Source organism: Mucor mucedo (assembly GCF_025094135.1).
Source record: "Mucor mucedo strain NRRL 3635 chromosome Unknown EV154scaffold_9, whole genome shotgun sequence".
Lineage (NCBI taxonomy): Eukaryota > Fungi > Mucoromycota > Mucoromycetes > Mucorales > Mucoraceae > Mucor > Mucor mucedo.
Genome location: NW_026252293.1, coordinates 55,043 through 77,841, shown reverse-complemented (window position 1 = coordinate 77,841; position 22,799 = coordinate 55,043). Strand labels below are relative to the sequence as shown.

Below are 22,799 nucleotides of genomic sequence, written 5' to 3'. Positions count from 1 at the left end.
TATTAAGACATGTTGAGTAGATCAGACATCAGATATCTACATTTTGTACCAGTCTGAGGAGTTGAATAATAAAACGTGATACAATAAGATATAAACCAGTTTAAAAGCCAGATATAAGTCCACCAGGCACTACTGTTGCTCCTAAAGTATTTTTTTTCCCTTTTTCCCTTTTCTTTTCTTTATCCTCTCTTAATCATGTCAATGGATACTCCCCCTTTTGATCCATCAGACTATTCGTATGTTATTGGTATAGGTAATATATTTACATACTGATGAATATAAACAATATCAATTAATAATTTATAAGATTTTGGTACTACATTTTCTGGTTGTTGTTACGCCTTTTCTAAGGACGGAAACGATGAAATTATCGACATAACCAAGTGGTAAAATATATGAAAAAGATACCATAAATTCCCAAATTATCTAATTGGTTTCATTATATAGGCCAAAGCAACAAAATGTGTATCCAAAAACACCGACCCTTTCTCTATATAGAAACGGCTCGACAAAGTTAGTTGCTTGGGGCCAAGATGCAAAAAAAACTGCCATGAAGCGTAACAACAATGACCAGTTACTTTCACGATTCAAACTTCAGTTGGATGAGAATTTAAATTTAGCTCCTTTACCAAACGGATTGACAGCTTTAGAAGCTATTTCTGATTACCTCGAATCATTTCATTCCCATGTGTGTAAAGATCTTCAACGTGGTTTTGCCAACAATTATGATCAGAGTAAATTTCGTTATTGCTTAACTGTGCCTGCCATGTGGAGTGATCAAGCAAAAGCAACCATGAGAGAAGCAGCTATCAGAGCTAATATTATTAATCGTTGGGACCACCCAAATAGATTAATGTTGATTAGTGAACCAGAAGCAGCAGCTCTTTACTGTGAAAAAAAATGCGACCAATTCAATTTGGGCCATGGCCAGAGATTTTTAATTTGTGATGCTGGTGGTGGTACCGTCGATCTGATTGTGTTTGAAATTGACGATTCTGGTGAAAGAAGAGCATTAAAAGAAGTAACGAAAGGTTTAGGTGATTCGTGTGGTTCCACTTTTTTGGATATTCGTATGCGTGATTATCTTAAAGATCGATTCTATCATCATGGTAAAGTCAGCGATACTGCCATGGAGTCAATGATGGAAACATTTATTGATACTATCAAGGTAATTATAAATAGGAGCAAATCCACACTCCTAAAATAATCCCTATATAATAATCCCTCGTTTTTATTTTCTTCATATTAGCCCGAATTTGACGGAGATGAGGATCAGTATCTTGCTCTTCCTGCAGCATTAGGTATTGAAGGTTTGGATGATCCTGACGCTGGCATTGAAGACGGTACTCTCCATATTCCTTGTCACGAACTTCGTGAAAGAGTATTTGAACCAGTTATCAACCAGGTCATCGATTTAATTGAGCAACAAGTCAATCAGTCCTCAACAAAACTAGATGCTGTATTTTTAGTCGGTGGTTTTGGTCAATCTACATATCTTTATAGACGTGTATTAGCAGAATTTCAATCTAGAGTCGGTTTTATTGGTGTACCTCCTCGTGGTGAATTAGCTGTGGTTAGAGGTGCCGTGTACTTTGGTCTGAATCCACATATGGTGACTGAACGTGTATCAAGAAGAACATATGGTCTCGAAACTCGCATGGTGTTCGATCCTAGAAATGATCCACCAGAGCAGTGTATCAAAGGTGATGACAATCGATTGTTTTGCAAGCAAAGATTCAGTGTGTATGTTCAAAAGGGTCAAACTATTAATGTCGATTACTGTGTATCAAAAAACTTTATGATTGCTTATCCAAACGATACTGATACAGGTTAGTAATATATTGTAATCGTGTCAAGCATCTAATAATAATACTCCTATCCGAATATAGATTTATTTGCGTATGATGGCGATGGTCCCATTCCACGTTTAACTACTGATCCAAACGTCTTTAAAGTGGCTAGATTCCCAATTAAAATGCCCAAATTTACCGATGTTCAAAAAGGACAGCCAATATTCATGACCATCAAAATGTACTTTGGTCAGACCGAAATCAAAATCGAAGCTATTATCCGTGATCGTAAATTCACCTTCACTTCTGCTTTTGAGACAATGGAAAAAGAAATGATGCAAGCTTTAAATACACAAACTAATATATTATCTATTAAACCTGACGAAAATGATGATTCATATGGTGTTTACGGTTATTCAGGAAATGCGTCGGGATCCAATGTATCAAGACCCCCTTCACTCCCATCAAGAGATAATGGCTATCCATCACCAATGTCTAATGCTCGCAGCGTAAAAGAAGAGGACAACACATTCTATGATGGCGACTCTAGACATTCCTCCACTATGAACGGGAGCGGAAGTTCAAGGAAAATATTTGGAATCAAGTTTGGCAAGAAACGATAACTCGTTTACCGCTATACCTTTATAATTCATTACTTTAATGCTCTTACTTTACTCTTTTTTTTAAAAAAAAAAAATTCACTCCCAAATCATAACTTGTTCATCATACTAATACAGAATTCGCACTATAAATACAGACAATTGAGAGGTATTTTTAGATAGGCTCAATAAGACTTTTCGATACACATGACAATGCTTTTCAGGCAATTGTAAAAAAATATCTAAATGGATACTACAGAATAAAAATAATTTTCAGGCATTGGATTATAAGGCATCCCTCCCAATAAACTTCAAAGTATCGAAAGATCGCTCACTACATCGATTTCATATCCTATCTTTGATCAGAACCCCACAAAAAGAGAGTTTAAAAGCACAATAAAAAGGTGGATGTACTTTAGCTAAAGAACATTTGAGTTAAACAATAATTAAAAAGAAAAGGCAGATCATGGCGTAAGATTATTAATATGTTGATTTGACAAAGGGCTTTCAGTCTATAAATGCGTACAAGCACTTGCGTGTTTTCTTTTTTAAATTTTTTTCAAAATAAATGTCTATTTAGATGCAGAAGTCGATGATATTTTACAAATAGTTTTGAATCGCAAAAAGGAGGCAGAGGGAGAGCACGGTACATTATAACTTTTACTATATTTAACATGCTTGTGTAGCGAATTCATTGCTCAAAGATTCTAATAAAACGGATCATAGAATGAAGCATAATGATACGTTCACAACTTTTTTTAGATATAATTACGTAATTACTCATGCCGATCAAGCTTTTTGATGACGATGATTTTACACCAAAACATACCAAAGCTCTGCCAAATAACAGATCAATTTTTTAAGTCGAATGTAGCTAGGCATGGAGTGAAATATGACAAGAGGAAAAAATTAATGGGTATAGAAGTTGTGCAGCGACTGCTTGTATCGAAATGACTACAAATGTTGTACTTTGAAGGTTGGCTATCAACATATCATTTTAGAAATATCGAAGAACTTTTTGAAAAGGCAATCATATTTTCTATTTTAACCTACACACGCTTTCAATTAATTTATAGCAATCTAACTATAGATTGTACATGTAATCAAGAAAGAGTTACTTGAGTATAATAGTTCAGCCGAATTGTTATCAGTTATATTGCATGTTCATAAGCTGTTTTAATAGAGAAAACAAATACGGAGAGCTTGAGAAAGATTGACAAGCCAAAAACAAGCTACTATAATCTCTTTTGGCACTGGAATGCTGGATTTAAGGTATCAGAACCGGTATTACTGGAGTACTTTTAAGGTAATTTAAAAGGAGCCAGATGTCAGGATTTATTACTTGCTTAAGTAGGATTTCGCATATTACAGGTACATAGGCTATAGAATTATCCTAAGAGTCTAACAACTTTGCAAATGCAAATGTATCATTTTTCTAACATTATTTCTTTTGTTGAAGCGTACAGTAAGTAGGTTGAGCAGCGTTCTTCCTAGTCAAAGTTGTGAGTTTGTGTGCCAGTGTTACCATAAACATTTTAAAGTTTTACAATGGTTGCGATCGATCAGAAGAACTTCAAAGGAACAAGTAGTGTAATAAAACATAAAATCATCGTCATTATCTGCTATCGGAATCATTTCAGAAGGTAGTGAATACATATTTAGGGACGGTAAGTCACAGATATTTTGAAATTTAGCAACGGTCTTACAATCAAGGAGGAATACAACATTTTGAACAAGAGGGAAACAAAGAGATACAGGGGAATTATGAAAGGATCGAATGAAATAAATAACATATCAGCTCTTCCTACACATCATATACCACCATATCCTTCCCATCTTTTGACAGCTTATTATCAAAGCACGCAAAAAAGACATTTAGGAAAAAGGATCACATTAAAAAAAAAATTGGGTGGGAAGGCTGCTGCCGTCTTCCCGGGAACCGTGTGTGTATCTTTATTATGCAGGAACCGCTAAATTTTTAAGGATGTAAAATTTAAGCAGACTCCATGACATTACGCTCAGAGACGTAAATACCATCCAAGAACTTACGGATATCCTTGTTCTTGACAAGACAAGATTGTTGGATATCAGCGGCAGATTGAGAAACGTTCTCGAGAGAGTTACCAGTGATGGTAAGCTCATCCTTTTGGTTCTTGGAAGCCTCAACAGTGACACCCTCGCGCATCTTGACGTGGAAGACAACCTTTTGACCCAAGAAGTTACGGATCTCAACGGCATCAGCAGCATCGGAAATGATACAGTTAATGGGGAAATGTGCGTAAACATAACGCAACTTGTATTCGAAACCCTTGGTGACACCAACGATCATGTTGTTGATTAAAGAGCGGACAGTACGGATACAGGCAACGTGCTTACGGAGACCGTGATGGACAACGAAACGAATCTTGTCACCAACAAGGGTGATCTCGATGTTCAAATGACGGAGGTTCTTGTTAAGGACACCACGGGGGCCTTCAACAGTGATTTGACGAGACTTAATCTCGACCTTGACACCTTCGGGGATGGCGAGTTCGTCTTGCTTGTAGATGTCTTTCATTTCTAATGATCAAATAATGTTAATAGGCGCTTCTAGAGACAGATGGATGGATGTCTTACCAAATGGATATACAAAAGGTGTTGCAGCTGAAGGAAGGATCTTGAAATTGCCACATATTTAAAGAGTTTAAATATGGCAGCTTGGCAGTCCTACATTTTCTTGCCAATCCGGGCCGGACACTGCTTGCCAGGGGCGGTTTTTTTATTTCAAATCATAGATAGGAATCGTATTTTATGTGTTTATGCTCAAATAATTTATTTTGATCTTTACTCAATAGATATTAGTAACTAAAATTTCATCCCTAAATTCGAACTTTGGGATATTGCTCTCCTTGGACTGTCCAATATTGACTTCAAATTTAGCTTCGTTCTTGCTGGGAAACATTAACCGAATTTCAAAGCTTAAACGGGATCTAATACTGGTGTTATTTATATCACCATGCTGTCGTTTTAAGCAGATTTCAAATTGGTGGATTTTTTTGTAATCATTTTTATTGCTGCTCCCCTCCTCAATACCGATTTTATCTTCATCTTTATCTTCGTCAACTTCTTCCACTTCTTCCTCTTCAAATTCTCCTCCGGCATCTACTTCCTCTTCCTCTTCAATACCTTCATTTAAGTCTTTGCCGCTGTCTTCAACTTGCGGAGAAATCAAATTAATTTCAATTGCTGGAACATAGAGCAAAATATCAACTTACCCTCTTCATAGCTGTCTTCTTTAGCAAAGATTGCTACGAGAAATTGTGAGCTAATATATCTTGTGTACTGTAATAAGAGACTTACTGGCATATACTATACAATCTTGATCGACAAAGAAGCGTTCAAATTTGCCGATAGATTGCATATCCATTGTTATTTTATCATTCTGCTTGATTAACTTTATTTTGGTTGTTGGATCAATCTTGTTGGTTTCTGAAGACTCCTTTTGAGATTGAAAATGAACTGATGTGTTTTCTTTTGTATTGGCTAACGGCATTGCTGTTTGAGAGTCAATTAAAAATGGATGTGCTTGAACACTAATGGCGTATGTTCTTCGAGAGATTCTTTCCATGTAAAGTGTAGTATCAAGCCCATACATGGCTGCGCCATTTATCACCTCGTTATTATCGCATATGGTAAACAAGATATTATCCTTGGTTTTTAACATCCCCGGCAAGGAATCGTACATCCATCCCTTGATGAACGTTTTGATAAAATTATTACCATCGTCAGTGGCCTCAACTAGTGTTCCAAAGAAAAATAAATTGTGAAAACCTGTATAATCTCGTGTGATACCGGATTGAATCATATGCATGATAGTGGTTTCTAAAAGCTCTATAAGTGCAGGTTTTAAGATGCTAACCAGGCAGTCGTGAGGCTCTATTTGGATTGTGCAGCAGTCATCAATATAAATGGGTTCGGTAGCCTTATTTTTCTCCAGTGTCAAGTTATTCTATTAAAAAGAAAGAGAAGCTAAATAATTACAGTCTCGATTACTTAGTTCACATATGTACCTTTATAAAATATAGTAAACCTTTTGTTAGAGCGTTATCGTACTTTTGTGTGCGTCTTCTGTGGGATGCTTTTTTCTGGCAAAAATAGTTCCTTGGCTTTTGACGGATATAATCGTACACTTGTTTTATGAGAGCAGAATTAAAATCAAACTCAAATGTGGATGATCTCAATTTACGAACGTTTTGATATGTTCGCTCGTTGTCACCACTAATAGATGTAGTTTCATGCAGATTTAAATGAAAGCAATTTCTTTGGACAATAATCTGTAAAAAGTGATAGATGTATTCCTTGTCTACATTTTCACGCACGCGAACGACGGGACGGTAGCCGGTTTCCGTCTGGGGCGCTTGTGAATCATTCAACGAAGATAAAGCTTGAATACGGCATTGCTTTCCAAAGATTTTACCTAGCTGCTCCTTTAAACAGTCGGCTAAAGAATTAACAATCCGGTGTTTGAATTCTGTTGTTTCTTCTTGTCTTCTGACAATATATATATTATCGATAGTAATTTTTTGAGGAATTCGTTCTCGATTAACAACAAATTTACAAGTTTGATCAACAAAATCAAGGATAGTTGGCTGAACAATATAATCGACAACCTGCTCTTTGGTACATGTGTATTCACAACACCCATTTGTGAAGGTAATTAAAGTATTACCTTCTCTCTCCATAATTTCTTCTTCCTAAGATAAATAAACCCAATTATTTCCCTATTTCTACCTAAAATTTAAATTACATAATCACCTCAATCAAATTTTTGAACGCTTCTTTTAAACTTTGATTACATGAATTTTTACCATAATTTCCATAATGCATTGAGGAATTGTTTCCGAGCTTAAAGTACTTTAGTGTAGATACCAATTTCTCGCTAAAGTCAAACTGAAGCTCCCCCGAATCTATAATTCCGGACCTCTTGGAATCGTATAAATTTTCTTCTGTAGGCACGAAATCAAGTACGCTGGCGTCGGCATTTCTAATTTCATGACACGACAATAAGCAAATATTTTCCTCCATGTCAATCTTAATTGTCCAAAAATAACTGTTGTTTTCCGTGTAATACATTTTTTCATAAAACATAGCCGAAGCATCCTCTCGATTAATTAGTAACAGCCTTTTGTTCATGATTGGCTCGTCTCCTTCTACCCTCAAGACTTTAGCAGCTACCGCAAACTCCGCCATCTTGGCCTTATTTGTGAAAAAATTGAAGCAGTTTTCCATCGTCAAGCAATATCGAAATTGACCGCGACTGAATAAAGTGTACCTCTTCTGTATAACACGGCAAGCATATTCATGGATTCGTTCTAAATAATCCACTATAAACTTTTCGAAGTCGTCTTTGCTTGTAGACATTAAGTGACTAAGTGATATACGATCACAACTATGAGGATCCACTTGAGCACCCCATTTCACTGCACCATGCTTAGAATATTCAAGAACGGTTGGTATTTTGTAAGGCTTTTCATGACATCTGCCAGGTCTATATTACTTTGCATTAGTACAAACTAGAAAGTGCTGCAGGCTCTAATTACAACTCACAAAGATTCTTCTTCAACTCGAATTAAATCTAAATCTAAATACGTCTGCTTATTACCCATATTTACAAAATAGCCACACGTTGAGAATTCGTATCCGATGTCTAAAGTTATCATATTAATACCATATAAAATCTATTTCAACTCTAGCTTACCGATACAAATTAGGACATCAAATGATTCGGGATCGAATTTCTTGTCTTTAAAATTACGAGAAATAATACTTTTATCATGATGGGATCGTTGAATACCATCAATACCAAAATAAATAGCACCTCGCATTGCAGCTCTGTCGCCATTTTCACATGATATAATCTCCTTGACCTTGTCCTGAAAACATATATTGGCCCTTTTTAAAAGATATCTCGATTCACCAAATCCACCCAGTAAAAAGATAGCTTGTATTTCCGAAGAGTTAGCCTTTTGGATTTGGTTGTCGATTAATCTTAAGGTTGCGTTTACAACTGGATCGAATACATATTTACACATGATGATATTGGGTATCACTAGTTCCGAGTAATTGCATTCGTCATCCTCCCTGATTTCATATTCCTCATTTCCTTCATCACATGGTTTTAATTGATAATCGCTGTTATGTAAACCTACCAAATCCAAATCAAATACAGTTTCTGCGACAAAGATGGAATAAAAAACTTGTTCAATTTATGACTATAACTTCTATTACCTAGTTCGTCGTCATCGAATTCAGGCTAATACCTGTCAAAGTCAATTGTCTTAAAAAACCTTATTTATATATTTACGTACCTTTAAATTTTCAATAAAATGTGCCATTAACGATGCCAGCCATATTTTATTACGAGCCTTATCGATTTGGTTACAGCCATGAAAGAGCAGATCCAACAAAAGATTTTCCATATGGTCATCAACAAATCCAGATCCACATTTATCGCCACTATCTGTGGTTAGCTGGCATCGACCAATAGAGTTTTTATCCTTGCTCGAAATAATAGTAGATTCATATGTGGCCAAATCTACAGTGCCTCCGCCAGCATCACAAATTAAATATTTTGCACCTTCTTCGAATGCAAAACATTTCGAGGCCAATTCCTTTTCACAGAACAATGTGGCAGCAAAAGACTCATTGATGATAATTAATTTATTCTCGTGATCAGTTTTTGTAATAATACCAGCGTCAGTAGCCATCATTCGCATGGCGACTCTTTCGTCGTCCGTCCATTGAGCTGGTACTGTCAAGACATATCGTATTTTAGATTTATCGACGTCGGTAAAAAAGTTTTTAACAATCATATTAAATGCTGTATCGTTCATGTTTCTTAGGTAGTCAATGGTAGCCATAACACTGAGATAATCATCGTCGTGATTATCTTCTTCGTTATTATTGGTTCTACTGGCAGCAATATTCAGTTTAAATTTCTGTAGAATAATGCTTTTTTGGCCTTTTATATCTTCTTCCTTTCTTGTTTGTGTTTCGTCGTCTGTAAAACCTGCTGAGATACCTTTCCACGTTCTATAAGCTTCAAAACCCCACTCGATTAAAGTTTTGTTCCTTCTTGAATAAACAGCGACCGTGGGTACTTTGACTTTATTCTTGTCCGCTGACTCCCTGTATATTTAAAATTAGAAGTTTATTATTTTATCAGTTGTGAATGCCTTTACCAAGTATCAATATTTCGAACACCATCAATAATAACATCGTATTGGTCATTTTCAATTGCTGCCTTCATAGTTTTACCACTCGTATCTATGTAGCAGCAGCCAGAATAGGTCGTGCCGAAATCTAGTACATATTTTTAATTCGCATTTTTCAAGAAAAACTTTATTTCAATACATGTATGAAAAAACAATAAATTTTACCAATGCTGACAATAAAGTCATAAGTATTATAGTCAAAAACCTTCATGATAATAAAAAGGAAAAAGAGGGAAAAGTGAATCCATTCTAAGAGAGATGGCTTTAAATTTTTATCTATCGTACATTACACAAGTAAAGTAGGACAAACATATTTTTTAGAGTCACCAGATCCTTAATCCATTAATTTGCTTCATACATGCTTATTGCTTTTAGTTATATTAACAGCTCAAAGGATTAATTTTAGAAAGGCGCACTGATATAGGGTGAAGTATATATCCCTTCTAGATCAAAAGGCGAGCAAATTATAAGTGGCTTTTAGTAAAAAGTTCCGTGGGTTGTTGGTAAATTTAACACAAACAAATTATCAAATACTCAAACGCCAATGTCATCCTTGTGCCAAAATTATGTTTACAAAAAGCATGTAATCAACATTTGTTATAATTTGGTAGACATTCCTTTTATTTGAAAAAGTGTAACCAATCTCATTTTGACTCAAGCCAATTCTTGTTTGTCATTTCAAAAATTGTTTATTTTTAAAATAGATGCATTGTAGAAGACATCTCTCATTTTTGTGCCACCTATGCTACGCAATATATATATATATATATATATATATATATTTACTGTAACTAGTTCATGTAAAATCGTTTACGTTTATCATAATTAGAACAGGTGCTTTGGCGATACTACCATATTAAGACAAGTAGCTTAGATATATTTCATTAGTTGTAGTTTCAACATCATCCGGCCACATTTTTTTTAAAAAAGAAAAGAAAAACTTTGATGTCTTTTATTCAAATGAGGCATCTTAAGATATACTGTAATTAGACGGCATATTAGAAATAAATAGAAAACAAAACGTGAATCAACGTTATTGCGAAATCAGATGCTGTCTGGATCGATTTGTAACTTTAAGGCATTGATGCTATTCTTATCTGTTTCATCATCGCCCTCATATGACAGGTTATAAAAATGACTAAGTTACCGTCAGATTATTTTCTTTTCGACATATTCTCTTTTCTGAGAGAGTTACAATTTATGTTACTGCTTATGTAGCATAGCCTGGTATTATATTGGCTAATGTAATTCTCATAATACCCCAATGTAGTTTTTAACAGTTTTCACTGATTGCTTTTGCACTTTCTAGGTCATTCCCGATGTTCTTTATTTTAAGTTACATGCCTTATATTTACAACATATATTCTTTTCCAAACGAGATTGCTAGTTCGTGAATTTTGTAACAAATATGAGAAAAAGCCATAGCGCTTATCAGTTTTAATATCGTTTATGGTTGAGTATGATTGTATATTATTAGAACGCTCTGCTAAAAACTGTGGATGTTTATCTGATTATTGTAAGTCGCATTAATACCATTACTCAAGATCATGACTATACTTCATTATTTTAACGAACTCTAATAGTATTTGGGGACATCTCTTCCTTTGAGAGCCATAACCAATGTCTTAATAATAAGTATCCCCCATCTATGAATCATAAATATAGGTCTCTGCCAAACTAAAAGTGCCGTACTAGAATAAAAAATTGTTTTAGTCCAGAGTGTGTAAATAGATAAGAATATCAGCACCTGGCTTTTTTCTTCATGATAATTTCTGGGTTGGTACAGTTTGGATTAACAATATAACTCAGCTCTTTTTTTTTTCAAGCAAATAGACGCAGCATGAAATTGACTGGCAAGATAAAAAGGAATAACTGTGTCCCAGGCAACCTTCATTTTGCTAAAGAGCGAAATTGGCACTGAATACATTTTTTCCAAAAAAGGTAAGCATTTTATTCCATTTTTACATTTCGATTGGTCTGACAAAATGTCTGTGAAAACTGTTGAAGTGAAAATAAAATGATATCATACAGCTAAATAGTAACTCAGACCGAGAAACCAGTTACAATCCTTTATTTAAAGAAATGAGACCACATGAAGGATCGATCTACATTTTAAGCAGCTGATAGTGATACACTTTTTTCGTCCATAGAGCATAGTGTTTACTGCGTTTTTTTTTTCAGAAACGGGGTTCTAAGAGCTCATCAACTTTGTTTATGACTGACGATCAAATATATAGTGAAGAAGCTGTAGTCTTCAACAATGTCGTTATAATGCTGATTTGCCTAAAATATGGAGCTTCTCAGTATAATGTGGGTTAAGAAGAATATGTACTACACTGCACGCACAATTATTTAATAATTCCGTTGGTGTATTTTTTGTGCGTTAATGGGACATTTAGTTGATTTGTCTATCAGTAAGAATAAGGTTACTTAGCAGATAATCCCTAGGATTAATTTGGAGAATGGGAAGAACAAAAGATTACGAAAATCGTCTAAACTATTCAGTGCTGGATTTTCCACAAGAGAAAATTCGTACTCGGGCTGTTCCCAAATTTAGATTGCAACGTCATTTATATTTTACGAAAGGCGGGGACGAACCCTAAATGTTGATACTCCGATCTCTCACTGTTTCTGTGCATTTTGATATAAATAAGAACTCACTTTTTCTTTCTTCTGTTTTTCTTTCGTTACTTTTTTCTTCTTCTTATAATGTCTGCAATAGTCACTCAGCCTCATATTTCAGTAACTCCCGATCCTTTTGAACCTTGTCCCGAACTCAGTACATCTATTTCAAACGAAACAAGTTCCAGCCATTCAATTCCTATCCAAAAAAGCAACAGCACTAGCCGACTTGGATCTCTTTTCTCCAGCCACAGCTCACAATCACTCAAGATGACTCCTACGACAAATGATGGCCCATTAAATCGACGTAGAAGCAGTGGTGCTCAAAGCCTTGCTAGCGTAGAATCTACCGAGCATCGTCATCGGTTCGGTAAATCCATTGGCAATTTAATTGCTAGTCCCGCTTCTTGGACTCGTAAACACTGGCACCAACATCGATCTGAGCCAGCCTCCCCTTCATCACCCTCTGCAAATGTACCTAAACTTAACGAGAAGTACGGCCACTATGTAAAGCCTAATAAAAAGGCAAGCACAAAAGCTGCGGGTGCTACAAACAAGAACAATATTGGCAGTGGTGCTACAGCCGTGATACGTCTTGTACAATCCAATGGGAGAACACTAGCTGTAAAAGAATTTATAAAGCGGGACAAGAATGAGGATCAGAAGGAATATCTGAAACGCATGCACAATGAATATTGTATCAGTAAAACTGTAAGTGGTAATGTCAATGTGGTGGAAACAATTGATTTAGTGGTTGATGAACATGATCGCTGGTGCACCGTGATGGAATACGTAAGTAGAAAATAGGGATAAATATGGAATAAAAACATATTAATTTCTCTTTATAGTGTGACGGAGGTGATTTATTTAATCTATTAACTGAAAAATCCACCATGACAGTTATGGAGTGCGCTTGCTTATTTAAACAACTGATGCTAGGGCTTGCCCATTTGCACCACTTGGGCATCGCTCACCGAGATATCAAGCCTGAAAATCTAATCCTGACTAAAGGTGGCACCCTAAAGATTGCCGACTTTGGTGTGGCCGATGTGGTTCAAACATGCTTTGAAAAAGAGCCCCATGTGTGTCACAAATGGTGTGGTTCTGAGCCTTTCTGGTCGCCTGAGCTCTGGAATTTGAAAGACAAGGAGGATGGCTATGATGGTCAGGCGCTAGATATTTGGAGTGCGGCTATTACCTACTTTTGTATTCGTTTTCAGCAGTTACCTTTTGCCGTAGCCTTTTATACACCAGGTGGCAGACCAACAAGTCCACCTCAGGGGGCTAAGGCAGGATCACCTGCTGCAGTATCTGCCGCGGCTTCAGATGGAGGAGATAAGGCATATGGGTTGTACGTTGAACAACGAAATAAATCGCAAACGTGTGATATTTGGGATAGTTTTGGTGGTGATACGGGCACGGAGAGACTTACCAAAGATGAAATAGAGTGCTTAGCTGGCATGTTGGATCCTAACCCAGAAACTAGATGGACCGTAGACCAAGTATTAGAATCGAACTGGTTAAGGTCTGTCGAACTTTGTAATGATGGTGAATTACCAAACGGTTGGAGACATTATCACAACACATCGGATTCAAAGTAATCATAATTATATCCCTCCATCACTGCCAATTAAGTAACTATTATATGTACTTTTATGTTTTCAAATAAACTTTTTTTCTTTCTTTCTTTCTATTTAACTATTCGCCAAAAGGATTTATTTCTTCTCGCATGGGAGCTTTTCCCCTTTGGTTTTCTGTGGTAGCGTGTGTTGTGGGTTCTAACACGCTTACGATTCTATTTATGGCAGCCTGGTTTTGTAATGTCAGAGCTAACAGTTGTTGGATTTGGTTTAAAATTTCTTCTTCGTTGTTATTGGGTAGAATTCCAAAATTAGATTCAGGACCTAAATAAGATTTTTTAATTTCCCTTTCCTTCTTTCCCCGCCTTATGTGTGTGTACCTGTAGCAGTAACGGGAGTTTCGTTTACATTGTTTGAAAGCACGTCCTCCCCTCCTCCCATAGGATTTTCTCCCATTCGGTTGGAGAATTGGCGCCGTCGCATACTTTCCCATACAATTGTGAAATTTCGACCCACAATGATGGATGGTAAAGCAATAAGCTAAAACAAAAAATAAAGTTCAGTAACTCCCTGCTAAAATTTGCGGGGTAGCATTTCACAATTGTTTACCAAGACACCAAACATCATAGCGGGAAACGTAATTAATTTACCAATAAATGTTGTTGGCACCATATCACCTAAAAAAATAAAAAAATAACTATGTTTAAAAAAGTGGCGCTAAAGAGAAACATAATTAAAAAACCACTAACCATAACCAGTGGTGGTAATTGTAACTAATACAAACCAAAAGGCAGCTGGAATACTGTCAAATGAGCTGGGTGAGCCATCTGAAGCCACAAAGGTCTGCAAGGTCTCATCCCAAATTCCGCGTTCGGCAAAGTACAATAAAGTGGAAAACAGTACTACGCAGGTGACTGTGAAAAAAAAGAGGGCAGATAATGCATCACCCGACCTTCGGAAGGCCATCATCATAACTTCAATGGTCATCACAATCGCATTCGAATACTTGTACGAGCGAAACAATCGTAATAAACGGAATAATCTTAAAATCGTAAATCTAAATTCATACGTCTAACCACCATGGAGTTTGTTTGTTTAGCGTAAAATATAGTGCCTTTCTTCTTTATCTTACTGTGTCATGCTTGGCAATCACTTCAATGTAAAATGGGATAATCGATATAAAGTCAATAATTGAAAGCGGCGCTATAAATTACAAAAGAAATTTGTTTAGCATTTTGTGTATTTAAATTGTCATTGACACTTTACACAGAAAAAACTTCTTAAGCATGCGAAAGGAATCCGAGTGCGCAAACATTCGAAGAAGATATTCTAGTGTAAATAATGCAACCATAGCTGACTCTAATTGAAACCTATGGGATTTGTGAGATGACAAAATAAATGAGGATAGTTATTGTTCCCTTACCACACTTTGTTGCTTTTGGCAGAGCGAAACGAAGGAATAGTTTCAATGGTTGTTGTTACAGCACTAAAGACAATCAGAAATGAGACGATCACATTTGTCCAAAAAGCACTTCGACTGCTGGCAGGCTCTTCCAACAGCAAATAAAGATGCCTCTTGACATCGTTCTTTATATCGAGCGCAGGGGGCGCAGGATCGTCAACGTCTATATGGGTTGAAGGTCGTTGTTGTTGCGGAAGGACCAAATGGGTCACTGAATTCCAGCCGTCTTCGGCCATTCTATTGAATTTTGAAAAAGAAGATGAGGCTTCATTCATTTCAATGGTCTCGCCTTGATGAAGTGGTTCGTTTTCTTCTTCATCTTGATCTTGTTTATTCCTGGAAAATAATCCCATGATGAACAGGTCGGAAAGAAAAGAAGAAAATTATAAATAAATAAAGGATAGTTGGTGTAAATATAAAAGGGGGAGTCACACACATAGTTTTTATTTTATTTAACTAAAAATTGAAAGAAAATTGTCCACCGCCGAAATGATGGGCAAATGGGTTTCCATGTTGATGTCCGAATGGGTTGTGATGCTGGTGTTGTTGTTGTGCAGATTCAGGATCATAGGGATCAAATCCATTGTCAAACTGTTCCTTCTTTTCGGGATCACTCAAAACTTCATATGCTTGATTGATATCTGCCATCTTACTCTCTACCTGTGTCTTATCTAATTCTCCACTGTACTTGTCTGGGTGCCATTCATGAGCCTTTTTACGGTATGCCTTTTTGATTGTTCTGGGGTCTGCATCTCTCGCCACATCTATCAATTATACACAATGGTTAAATATTGAGGCAATTTGAGGCATTATCTATACATCTATGTATTACCTAGAATCTTGTAGTAGTCTCTCTTTTTGCTTTGTCGTAATAACTGCTGTGCGCGCTGCAACATTTGTCTGATACGGTTATTTTGTTGTTCACTTGCCTCAAAGGCCTTTTCTAAATCAATCACAGCACCTTCAAAATCATTTTGGTTTAACTTCAATTCACCACGACTGAACAATGCTTCCTCATGGTTAGGGTCCAACTCCAGTGTAGCCGCACACCATTTTTCGGCTCTGTCCAGATCCTTGGATTCAGCTGCAATGCTGCATGCTAACGAGTATACTCTCAGTGCTAAACGGTTGGGTAATTTTGTTTCCATGGTGACCTCTAATTGCTTGAGCGGAGCATCAATCTCGTTCACAATCCCTGTGCCACCTACCAACGCATTCAATGCAGTGGCATAACGCTGTTGCTGACGGAAATCCTCAGCTTTTTTAATTTCCTTTTCCAGACGCTTAATAAGGCGGAACAGGCTTTTGCATTGCTTGTCATCTGGATCGTAATGAATACATGACTTGACTTGAGTCAAAGCCCGATCGGGTTCGTAAAGTGAGAAAAAGTTTAAACTGGCTACTTGTAGCAATAGTTCCTTGTTGGAAGGTGTCAATACCGCCACACGACTATTTACACATACAATGTTAATTTTTGTGTTGGTTTGGTTGTTCTAATAAGAAACTTACGTCAAGTCGCTGGTGGCTTCTTCAATCTCTCCTTTGCCAACATGGCACTTGGCACGTGTGAGACGCCATTGAGGTTTTTGAGGCGCAATACGAATGACTTTAGTCAAGTGGGCAATACAATCCTCATAGTTTTTGTGCTTGTAAGCGTCTAAACCTAATAGACTTGTTTTTTCTGCATATTCCACTGACTCGAGCTAAATTTTAAATTCTGCGTTTAGTTATGGCAGTATCTAGTATATTGTAGTAAAGCCTTACCAGGTCCTTCACTTCACCATCCAATTGGTGGTTCTTGTGTTTCAGCAAGTCTGTCTTTGCAAGCGAAAAATCACCATCACTGGCATATAATTTAGCTCGTTGTAAAAGTGCTTTATCAAAGCCAGGGCGAAGCGAAAGAATGGTGGAGAAGTCGTCAATTGCTGAGCTGGTGCGACCAAGTGAGAGATAAGCTGTTGCTCTCTTGTAATACGACAAGTAATCTGAAGGGTCCTGTGCTGTACATGATGATTGTTAGATTCAAGCGGATTGAAGAAACAAAATACATTATATATATATATAAAAAAAGACTTACAAATGGCAGCATCAAAACTAATAATGGCGTCGTTGAATTTACCAGTGGTTAAATACACGTTTCCGTCAGCCAAATGCTGTTGAACGTCTTTTTCGGCAAAGCAATTGTTGATAAAGAGGGGCAAAATAAATGCAAATAGTAAACGACGGTTTGACCTCATATTATGGTGGAATAAAGAAAAGATAAAAAGGAATGTGTTAATTTGGTTTTTTATCTTTATTTTTATTTAAATATGAGCCAATGAAAAATGGCCAAATTTTAATTGATTTTGACACGTAGATGAGGTGGTTATTGTCCTCCCAATTTCTTCATGAGCTCAACCATGGTCTTTAGATTTTTTTCTTCATCAGATCCATTGACAGAAATAGTGACAACATCACCGTTGGTCAAAGCCAAAGCCATCAAGTTGGAGGGCGATTTGGAATCAGCAGTCTTGCCATTGCAAGACAAAGTAATGTCGGACTTCAAACTTCTGGCGGTCTTGATGAATTTGGTAACTGGGCGAACCTTGAAACCGTTGGGAGTGGTAATAGCGACTTCTTGAGAGAGCATCTGAAAAATTGATTGATAATGATAATAAAATAGAAAGAGACAAGAAAAAAAAAGATTACTTATATACACATTTATGCCATTCGGTTGGTTATACGGGATATAATTAATAAATAGTTATAAATGCCGAAATCAAGTAGACAACGTTGCCAAAGCTCCTAGTTTTACCGTTTCCATCGAGCACCGAAAAATAGATTGCAACCAGTGTAATTCGAGGTTGGCAAAGAATCTGAGGCCTGCCTGTTTAGTCAATGATAAAATAAGGCTTTTTAACAGGGACAGAGCGGCAGGGTCTGGGTTACATTTTCGCTTGGTATTCTTTAAAATTATATAAATCATTCTTTTTACTATATTACTTTGTACCAATTAATAGGTGAGCAAAGTATTTAAATTTTATTTTGTCTCAATGTCTTATTGAGCCAAACATCTGGAAAATTAATTTTGATCTGTCCCAAAAAAAAAAAAAAAAATACCACCAAAGTCCATCGTCTGAATTTTAAATTTAAATGAGAATGAAGGGCCTTGTTTCCTCGTCTTGTTGGGCACTTTTCTTTTGTTGATTTGAGGTACCAATCAAGATACAGAATGATGCAAATAATAAAATGAAGGAAAATACTGTCAGGGATAAATAGTTTATCCACAGTATAGCACATGATATGAATATGTTGTGTTGAATATCTACAGGAATTGCATCTTTTTCCAGCTTGTATATAAGATGCGTGCCTATATATCAGAAAGAAACAATGTTCAGTCCTTTATCATTTCCACTGCTACACATATATTACCAAATAACGAAAAGATAATTTGTATTAATAAAGTAAAGCATATGATTCGAATGAACCAGGATTTGCTGGTCTTTCTATGGCTGGTCTGACAACTTTCTTGATCCGTTTCTGCTGTATCCCTTCGACAACAGGCAGCTAAAGTAGCGACCATCTCCATGACACTCGAAAAAAAGGATCCTCCTAGAAACACCAAGTATAATTTTGCATCTTGAGAAAACTCTCCATTGTCTTGTTCAAATTCAACTAATCTCAGTACTGTCATTGTAGTTGTATAGATATTGTATCCGTTCAGTGGTAATAGAGAAAGGATAGATAACACAAGTCCTGCCATGCCCACAAAGCTTAGTAATAACCCTATCCAAGACATAAATCCACGCTTATTTGTCATTATTTAAAAATATAAGGCGTTATAAAAATAAGCCAAAAAAAATCTTTTTATTATTATTCTTTGTGCTCCCATACTCTTATTGGGCATCGCCCAACAGATCGTTCAAGTAAGCATTTCCCCTAATTTGTGCCCAGTACTTTTCCTTGACCTCTCGAAAGTGTTGCTCGCTGTCGTTCAACGCAAGCTCATCCATAATATGTGCCCAGATGGCTTTACCCTGTCTCACTTCCTCAGAATCATGAGCTTCGATTCCACGAACAATATCCAGCTCTTCATCCAATTCGATTGCTTTACGTTTCGCTAGGTTGATGGCCATCTCGGGAAAATTGGCAAGTCCTGCTACATGGATACCAAAACTCTTATCACCCACACCTCGATTGACCTTGTATAAGAGCGTTACATTCGTGCCTTCACCAATATGTACAGCTACATGCAAATTATCAACGTGTGTAAACTTTTCCGCAAGCGTTGTTAACTCGTGGAAATGTGTGGCGAATAAGCAAAAGGATCGAATTTCGGTTGCAATGTATCTAAACACACACAGTTATTAGTCATCAAAGCCCTAGAGATATATAATTTAATACTTTACTCGGAAATAGCCCAAGCTAAGCCGATACCATCGGATGTACTTGTGCCTCTCCCCAACTCATCAATTATAACCAACGAATTCTGGGTGGCAGATTTCAAGATAGTAGCTGTTTCTAGCATCTCTGCCATAAAAGTAGACACACCCTTCAGTTGACTGTCACTCGCTCCTACTCGAGCCAAGATAGAGTCAAAGATACACAAAGTCGCGCTGGAACAAGGTACAAAGCACCCGATTTGGGCCATCAATGCAATCACACCCACCTGTCGAATATAAGTAGATTTACCTCCCATATTTGGACCCGTCACAATTTTAAATTCTGTCGATCCTATATCAACAAAGTTTTTTTTTTATTTTTTATTTTTTTTTTTAATTTTTTTAATAGTTAATAGTTCATTTTTCAACTTACCCCTAATCATTTCAACATCGTTTGGAATAAATGTAACGTAATCTTGGGTCTCCAAACATGGATGTCTGGCATTCTCAAGCATAACATTGCCTTGGCCTAAAATAAATCAGTTTCTATTCAATACACACACACGCACACTTTCTCTCTCTCTTCTATGTATTACCGCATGGAGTGAGTGTGGGACGCACATATGGTATAGATGACATAGCCGAGACATGAGCAAAACTAACCAATACATCCATATGTGCCAGTACAGAACCGAGCGATTCCAAATCTGGGCAGTAGGTAGCTGAAATAAAATAAATAAATAAAAATCAGCTTGCCAATGATATTCATGATTTTTTTTTTTTACCAACAATCTCGAGTACTTCCTTCTCTAATCCCTTTTGCTTTTCGTTGTAACTGCTAGATAATTGAGAATAAGTCTTACTTAAACCTTTAAGTGCGCTGGAGGTGAAAAATGTGCCTGATTTTTGTGTAGCTAATTCAAAATATTCGGATTTGTTACGGACCTTGCTGGCTTCAGTACGGCCAAGCACACGGAAACAGTAGCCATATGTTGCATGTATCTCAAGCTTCACTTTCTTATCCTTTTCCAGACTAAGCGTTGAACACATGCGGTCATGCACTTCTTCCATTTGGTTCAAGACCACACTCATGTTCGTATGAATATCTAGTAATCGAGCGATCAACATATATTTCTCTGTTTTTCATATGATTATCTCTGCCCTCTGTTTTTTTTTTACCTTTCAACTCCTCATTGTATTCTGCCTTAATAATATATTCATGTCTGTCCACAGCCTCCAGATCGATTGTGGTAACAACCAACTGTTCCAAATTCGCTAAACTTCCATAAGTCTTTTCAATCTTTGTTGTGAAAGTATCCTTGACCAAGTTGTACAGATTTTCATCAGAGTCAACACCGTTCATTAAACAATCTATCAATTGAGGTAACCGAATCACAACCTGATAGATTCTAACCACGTCCTGCAGCTTGGCATTTCCCTTTAAAAACTTTTTCGTCATGCGATGTAAATCCGGTAAACGGTTTAAATGTACTTCTTGTAATGTTTGTCTCAGCATCGTATTGTTGACAAAGGCCTGTACAAGATCCTGACGCTGTGTGATTTCATGTAAGCTTAAAAGAGGTTGTTTTAACCATTGTGCGAATAATCGACTGCCTTGCGCAGTTTTACATTTGTTTAACAATCCATATACACTGGTGGATTTTCTGGGGCCATCTTCGGCCGTAGGTAACAAATTTAAGGCGGTCAAAGCCGATCCGTCTAATCGCATGTATTGTGACAAGTCGTGATTTTTTAAGGTGAACTTTCCAAAATTACTATCGTTGCTGAGTAATTGTAAATAGTGGATAATACACGCGCACGATGATAATGCATCGGCTAGTTCAAACTCGGCTAAATATAACAGTATAACATGAGATTGTCAATAATTATTCATAAAATAAATAAAGGAGACAGCTTACGTAACGCTTGAACATTAACATCGCCTTCCAAAAGTCTATTTAAATCCTGTTCAATATTTTTGGCGTTGAAATGACCTATATAATATACAGGGATAAGTATCCATCTTTTTTGTTGTTGTTGTTGTAGTAATATGTCCAGTTGCTTCTTACTATTAGGTCTTTCTGTCACAGTTACATCACAACGGGCAAGGATGTTCTGGATTTTGAGTCGATCAAAATCCTTTTCTTCGGCTCCTTTTGCCAGTAAAATACACTCTCTGACACCTAATTGAACAATCAAGGACTATGCTATTATGAGAACTTCATTCTCTAATAACGCTCTTTCTATCTTTACTTACCTCCAAGTTGGAATAGGAATCGTTATCAGTGAACTCACTGAGACCTAATTGGTTGATGGTAGTATCTGCAAAAGAGACACCCACAGTCTGTATATTTTTAGTTCCTTTCTCGAAATTCTCTTTTTCTTCTTCTTACATTAGTGCCAGATTTGTTACTATATTTGACAGCAATAACAACAGGCGCACTGGTCATTTCCACGCTAGAGAACAAAAAGTCTTCCACTTGTTGCAAATTACCAGGCGAGGCCTCACGACTAATGCGCCAAGTGGTTCGACTTCCGGTCCAGATCTGAATTCTTTTTTGTTTGTTGATCAGCAAGTCTCTCAAAAAACCCTTTGCTGCTGTCTCTGTTAATTTGGTTGTAGCGAGGCCTAAAAAAAAGTTACGTGAGCCAAGGTCGTTACTGTTAAATGTAATTGTCACCTACCGCCCCAGTTTTTAATGACAGAAGGTGTTTGGTAAACTACTTCGGCTACATATCTTGCATCATCCTCGTGAAAAGTGAAATAGGTACTGTTGTTGGCGTCACGTTCAAACATGCGCAATGTACCTGCTTCCGCCTATCTTTTCGTTAGTTTTTTTTTTCTTTTTTTTTTTTCTTTTTTTTTTTGACAGGCCAACTGTAACACTTACAATATCCAAGTTTTTATAAAAACTAGCGAATCCTTGCTTCTCAGAATTTTCTGTAAAAACTTTCGTGTCAGTTTTGTATAGAGTTTCAATGAACTGTAAGCATACCAATCTCGGGAATGTCTTCTGTCTCTGCTAAAGTGCTCATATTGGGTTAAAATATAGAAAAAAAAAAAAAGGACTGGATAGAGAAAAGGGGTCGCGCCCCAAAACGCGACTTAATTATTCAAACACCGGAAATGCG

At 36.7% G+C, this 22,799-nt stretch overlaps 8 protein-coding genes across 8 annotated transcripts; 2 read left to right on the top strand and 6 right to left on the bottom strand.

Moving 5' to 3' along the window:
* Nucleotides 1-148: 148 nt before the first annotated feature.
* EV154DRAFT_457283 (uncharacterized protein) lies at nucleotides 149-2,912 on the top strand. Its single transcript, XM_051597396.1, has 5 exons — nucleotides 149-253; nucleotides 308-386; nucleotides 448-1,168; nucleotides 1,250-1,829; nucleotides 1,890-2,912. The coding sequence occupies exons 1-5, from the start codon at nucleotides 196-198 to the stop codon at nucleotides 2,411-2,413; spliced, it is 1,962 nt and encodes a 653-aa protein (XP_051462061.1). The 5' UTR covers nucleotides 149-195; the 3' UTR covers nucleotides 2,414-2,912.
* Nucleotides 2,913-4,372: 1,460 nt separating this feature from the next.
* Nucleotides 4,373-5,036, bottom strand: EV154DRAFT_315813 (ribosomal protein L6, alpha-beta domain-containing protein). Its single transcript, XM_051594930.1, has one exon. The coding sequence runs from the start codon at nucleotides 4,944-4,946 to the stop codon at nucleotides 4,383-4,385; it is 564 nt and encodes a 187-aa protein (XP_051462060.1). The 5' UTR covers nucleotides 4,947-5,036; the 3' UTR covers nucleotides 4,373-4,382.
* EV154DRAFT_494467 (uncharacterized protein) lies at nucleotides 4,813-9,866 on the bottom strand. The gene is made up of 12 exons (XM_051599901.1): nucleotides 9,808-9,866; nucleotides 9,610-9,730; nucleotides 8,737-9,556; nucleotides 8,657-8,681; nucleotides 8,127-8,600; nucleotides 7,976-8,075; nucleotides 7,184-7,916; nucleotides 6,439-7,122; nucleotides 5,729-6,377; nucleotides 5,644-5,676; nucleotides 5,006-5,584; nucleotides 4,813-4,948 (listed from the first exon to the last, which is right to left on the bottom strand). Exons 1-11 carry the CDS (start codon nucleotides 9,851-9,853, stop codon nucleotides 5,217-5,219), a joined length of 4,053 nt encoding a protein of 1,350 aa, XP_051462059.1. The 5' UTR covers nucleotides 9,854-9,866; the 3' UTR covers nucleotides 4,813-4,948; nucleotides 5,006-5,216.
* Nucleotides 9,867-12,534: 2,668 nt separating this feature from the next.
* Nucleotides 12,535-13,865, top strand: EV154DRAFT_412767 (kinase-like domain-containing protein; the record flags this gene model as incomplete). The annotated part of the gene is made up of 2 exons (XM_051595531.1): nucleotides 12,535-13,056; nucleotides 13,113-13,865. The coding sequence occupies 2 exons, from the start codon at nucleotides 12,535-12,537 to the stop codon at nucleotides 13,863-13,865; spliced, it is 1,275 nt and encodes a 424-aa protein (XP_051462058.1).
* Nucleotides 13,866-14,210: 345 nt separating this feature from the next.
* On the bottom strand, nucleotides 14,211-17,543 carry EV154DRAFT_412786 (uncharacterized protein; the record flags this gene model as incomplete). The annotated part of the gene is made up of 10 exons (XM_051595534.1): nucleotides 14,211-14,384; nucleotides 14,454-14,521; nucleotides 14,594-14,915; nucleotides 15,106-15,214; nucleotides 15,268-15,631; nucleotides 15,789-16,070; nucleotides 16,139-16,755; nucleotides 16,816-17,009; nucleotides 17,071-17,306; nucleotides 17,384-17,543. 10 exons carry the CDS (start codon nucleotides 17,541-17,543, stop codon nucleotides 14,211-14,213), a joined length of 2,526 nt encoding a protein of 841 aa, XP_051462057.1.
* Nucleotides 17,544-17,671: 128 nt separating this feature from the next.
* EV154DRAFT_477093 (PTS HPr component phosphorylation site-domain-containing protein) lies at nucleotides 17,672-18,271 on the bottom strand (the record flags this gene model as incomplete). Its single annotated transcript, XM_051598081.1, has 2 exons — nucleotides 17,672-17,935; nucleotides 18,101-18,271. 2 exons carry the CDS (start codon nucleotides 18,269-18,271, stop codon nucleotides 17,672-17,674), a joined length of 435 nt encoding a protein of 144 aa, XP_051462056.1.
* A 114-nt stretch (nucleotides 18,272-18,385) lies between these two features.
* Nucleotides 18,386-19,132, bottom strand: EV154DRAFT_494456 (uncharacterized protein). Its single transcript, XM_051599900.1, has 2 exons — nucleotides 18,718-19,132; nucleotides 18,386-18,655 (listed from the first exon to the last, which is right to left on the bottom strand). Exons 1-2 carry the CDS (start codon nucleotides 19,103-19,105, stop codon nucleotides 18,435-18,437), a joined length of 609 nt encoding a protein of 202 aa, XP_051462055.1. The 5' UTR covers nucleotides 19,106-19,132; the 3' UTR covers nucleotides 18,386-18,434.
* Nucleotides 19,133-22,720, bottom strand: EV154DRAFT_436097 (muts domain V-domain-containing protein). Its single transcript, XM_051596814.1, has 13 exons — nucleotides 22,664-22,720; nucleotides 22,559-22,608; nucleotides 22,353-22,485; nucleotides 22,061-22,296; nucleotides 21,925-22,011; nucleotides 21,737-21,869; nucleotides 21,587-21,661; nucleotides 20,847-21,518; nucleotides 20,453-20,773; nucleotides 20,264-20,389; nucleotides 20,101-20,196; nucleotides 19,695-20,019; nucleotides 19,133-19,635 (listed from the first exon to the last, which is right to left on the bottom strand). Exons 1-13 carry the CDS (start codon nucleotides 22,701-22,703, stop codon nucleotides 19,182-19,184), a joined length of 2,748 nt encoding a protein of 915 aa, XP_051462054.1. The 5' UTR covers nucleotides 22,704-22,720; the 3' UTR covers nucleotides 19,133-19,181.
* Between the last annotated feature and the right edge of the window lie 79 nt (nucleotides 22,721-22,799).

Bases quoted from the DNA above. Each gene is read 5' to 3' on its own strand.
- EV154DRAFT_315813 (XM_051594930.1), bottom strand. From the start codon at position 4,946: ATGAAAGACATCTACAAGCAAGACGAACTCGCCATCCCCGAAGGTGTC.
- EV154DRAFT_494456 (XM_051599900.1), bottom strand. From the start codon at position 19,105: ATGACAAATAAGCGTGGATTTATGTCTTGGATAGGGTTATTACTAAGC. The intron at 18,656-18,717 runs GTAATATATGTG...TCTGATATATAG, and splicing joins AATTATCTTTTCGTTATTTG to GCACGCATCTTATATACAAG.
- EV154DRAFT_457283 (XM_051597396.1), top strand. From the start codon at position 196: ATGTCAATGGATACTCCCCCTTTTGATCCATCAGACTATTCGTATGTT. The intron at 254-307 runs GTAATATATTTA...ATAATTTATAAG, and splicing joins TTCGTATGTTATTGGTATAG to ATTTTGGTACTACATTTTCT. The intron at 1,169-1,249 runs GTAATTATAAAT...TCTTCATATTAG, and splicing joins CATTTATTGATACTATCAAG to CCCGAATTTGACGGAGATGA.
- EV154DRAFT_436097 (XM_051596814.1), bottom strand. From the start codon at position 22,703: ATGAGCACTTTAGCAGAGACAGAAGACATTCCCGAGATTG. The intron at 21,519-21,586 runs GTAAGCTGTCTC...TGTTATATTTAG, and splicing joins TGTTAATGTTCAAGCGTTAC to CCGAGTTTGAACTAGCCGAT. The intron at 20,197-20,263 runs GTAATACATAGA...GATTTATTTTAG, and splicing joins TCCCACACTCACTCCATGCG to GCCAAGGCAATGTTATGCTT.
- EV154DRAFT_494467 (XM_051599901.1), bottom strand. From the start codon at position 9,853: ATGAAGGTTTTTGACTATAATACTTATGACTTTATTGTCAGCATTG. The intron at 9,557-9,609 runs GTAAAGGCATTC...TTAAATATACAG, and splicing joins GTTCGAAATATTGATACTTG to GGAGTCAGCGGACAAGAATA. The intron at 5,677-5,728 runs GTAAGTCTCTTA...AATTTCTCGTAG, and splicing joins AGATTGTATAGTATATGCCA to CAATCTTTGCTAAAGAAGAC.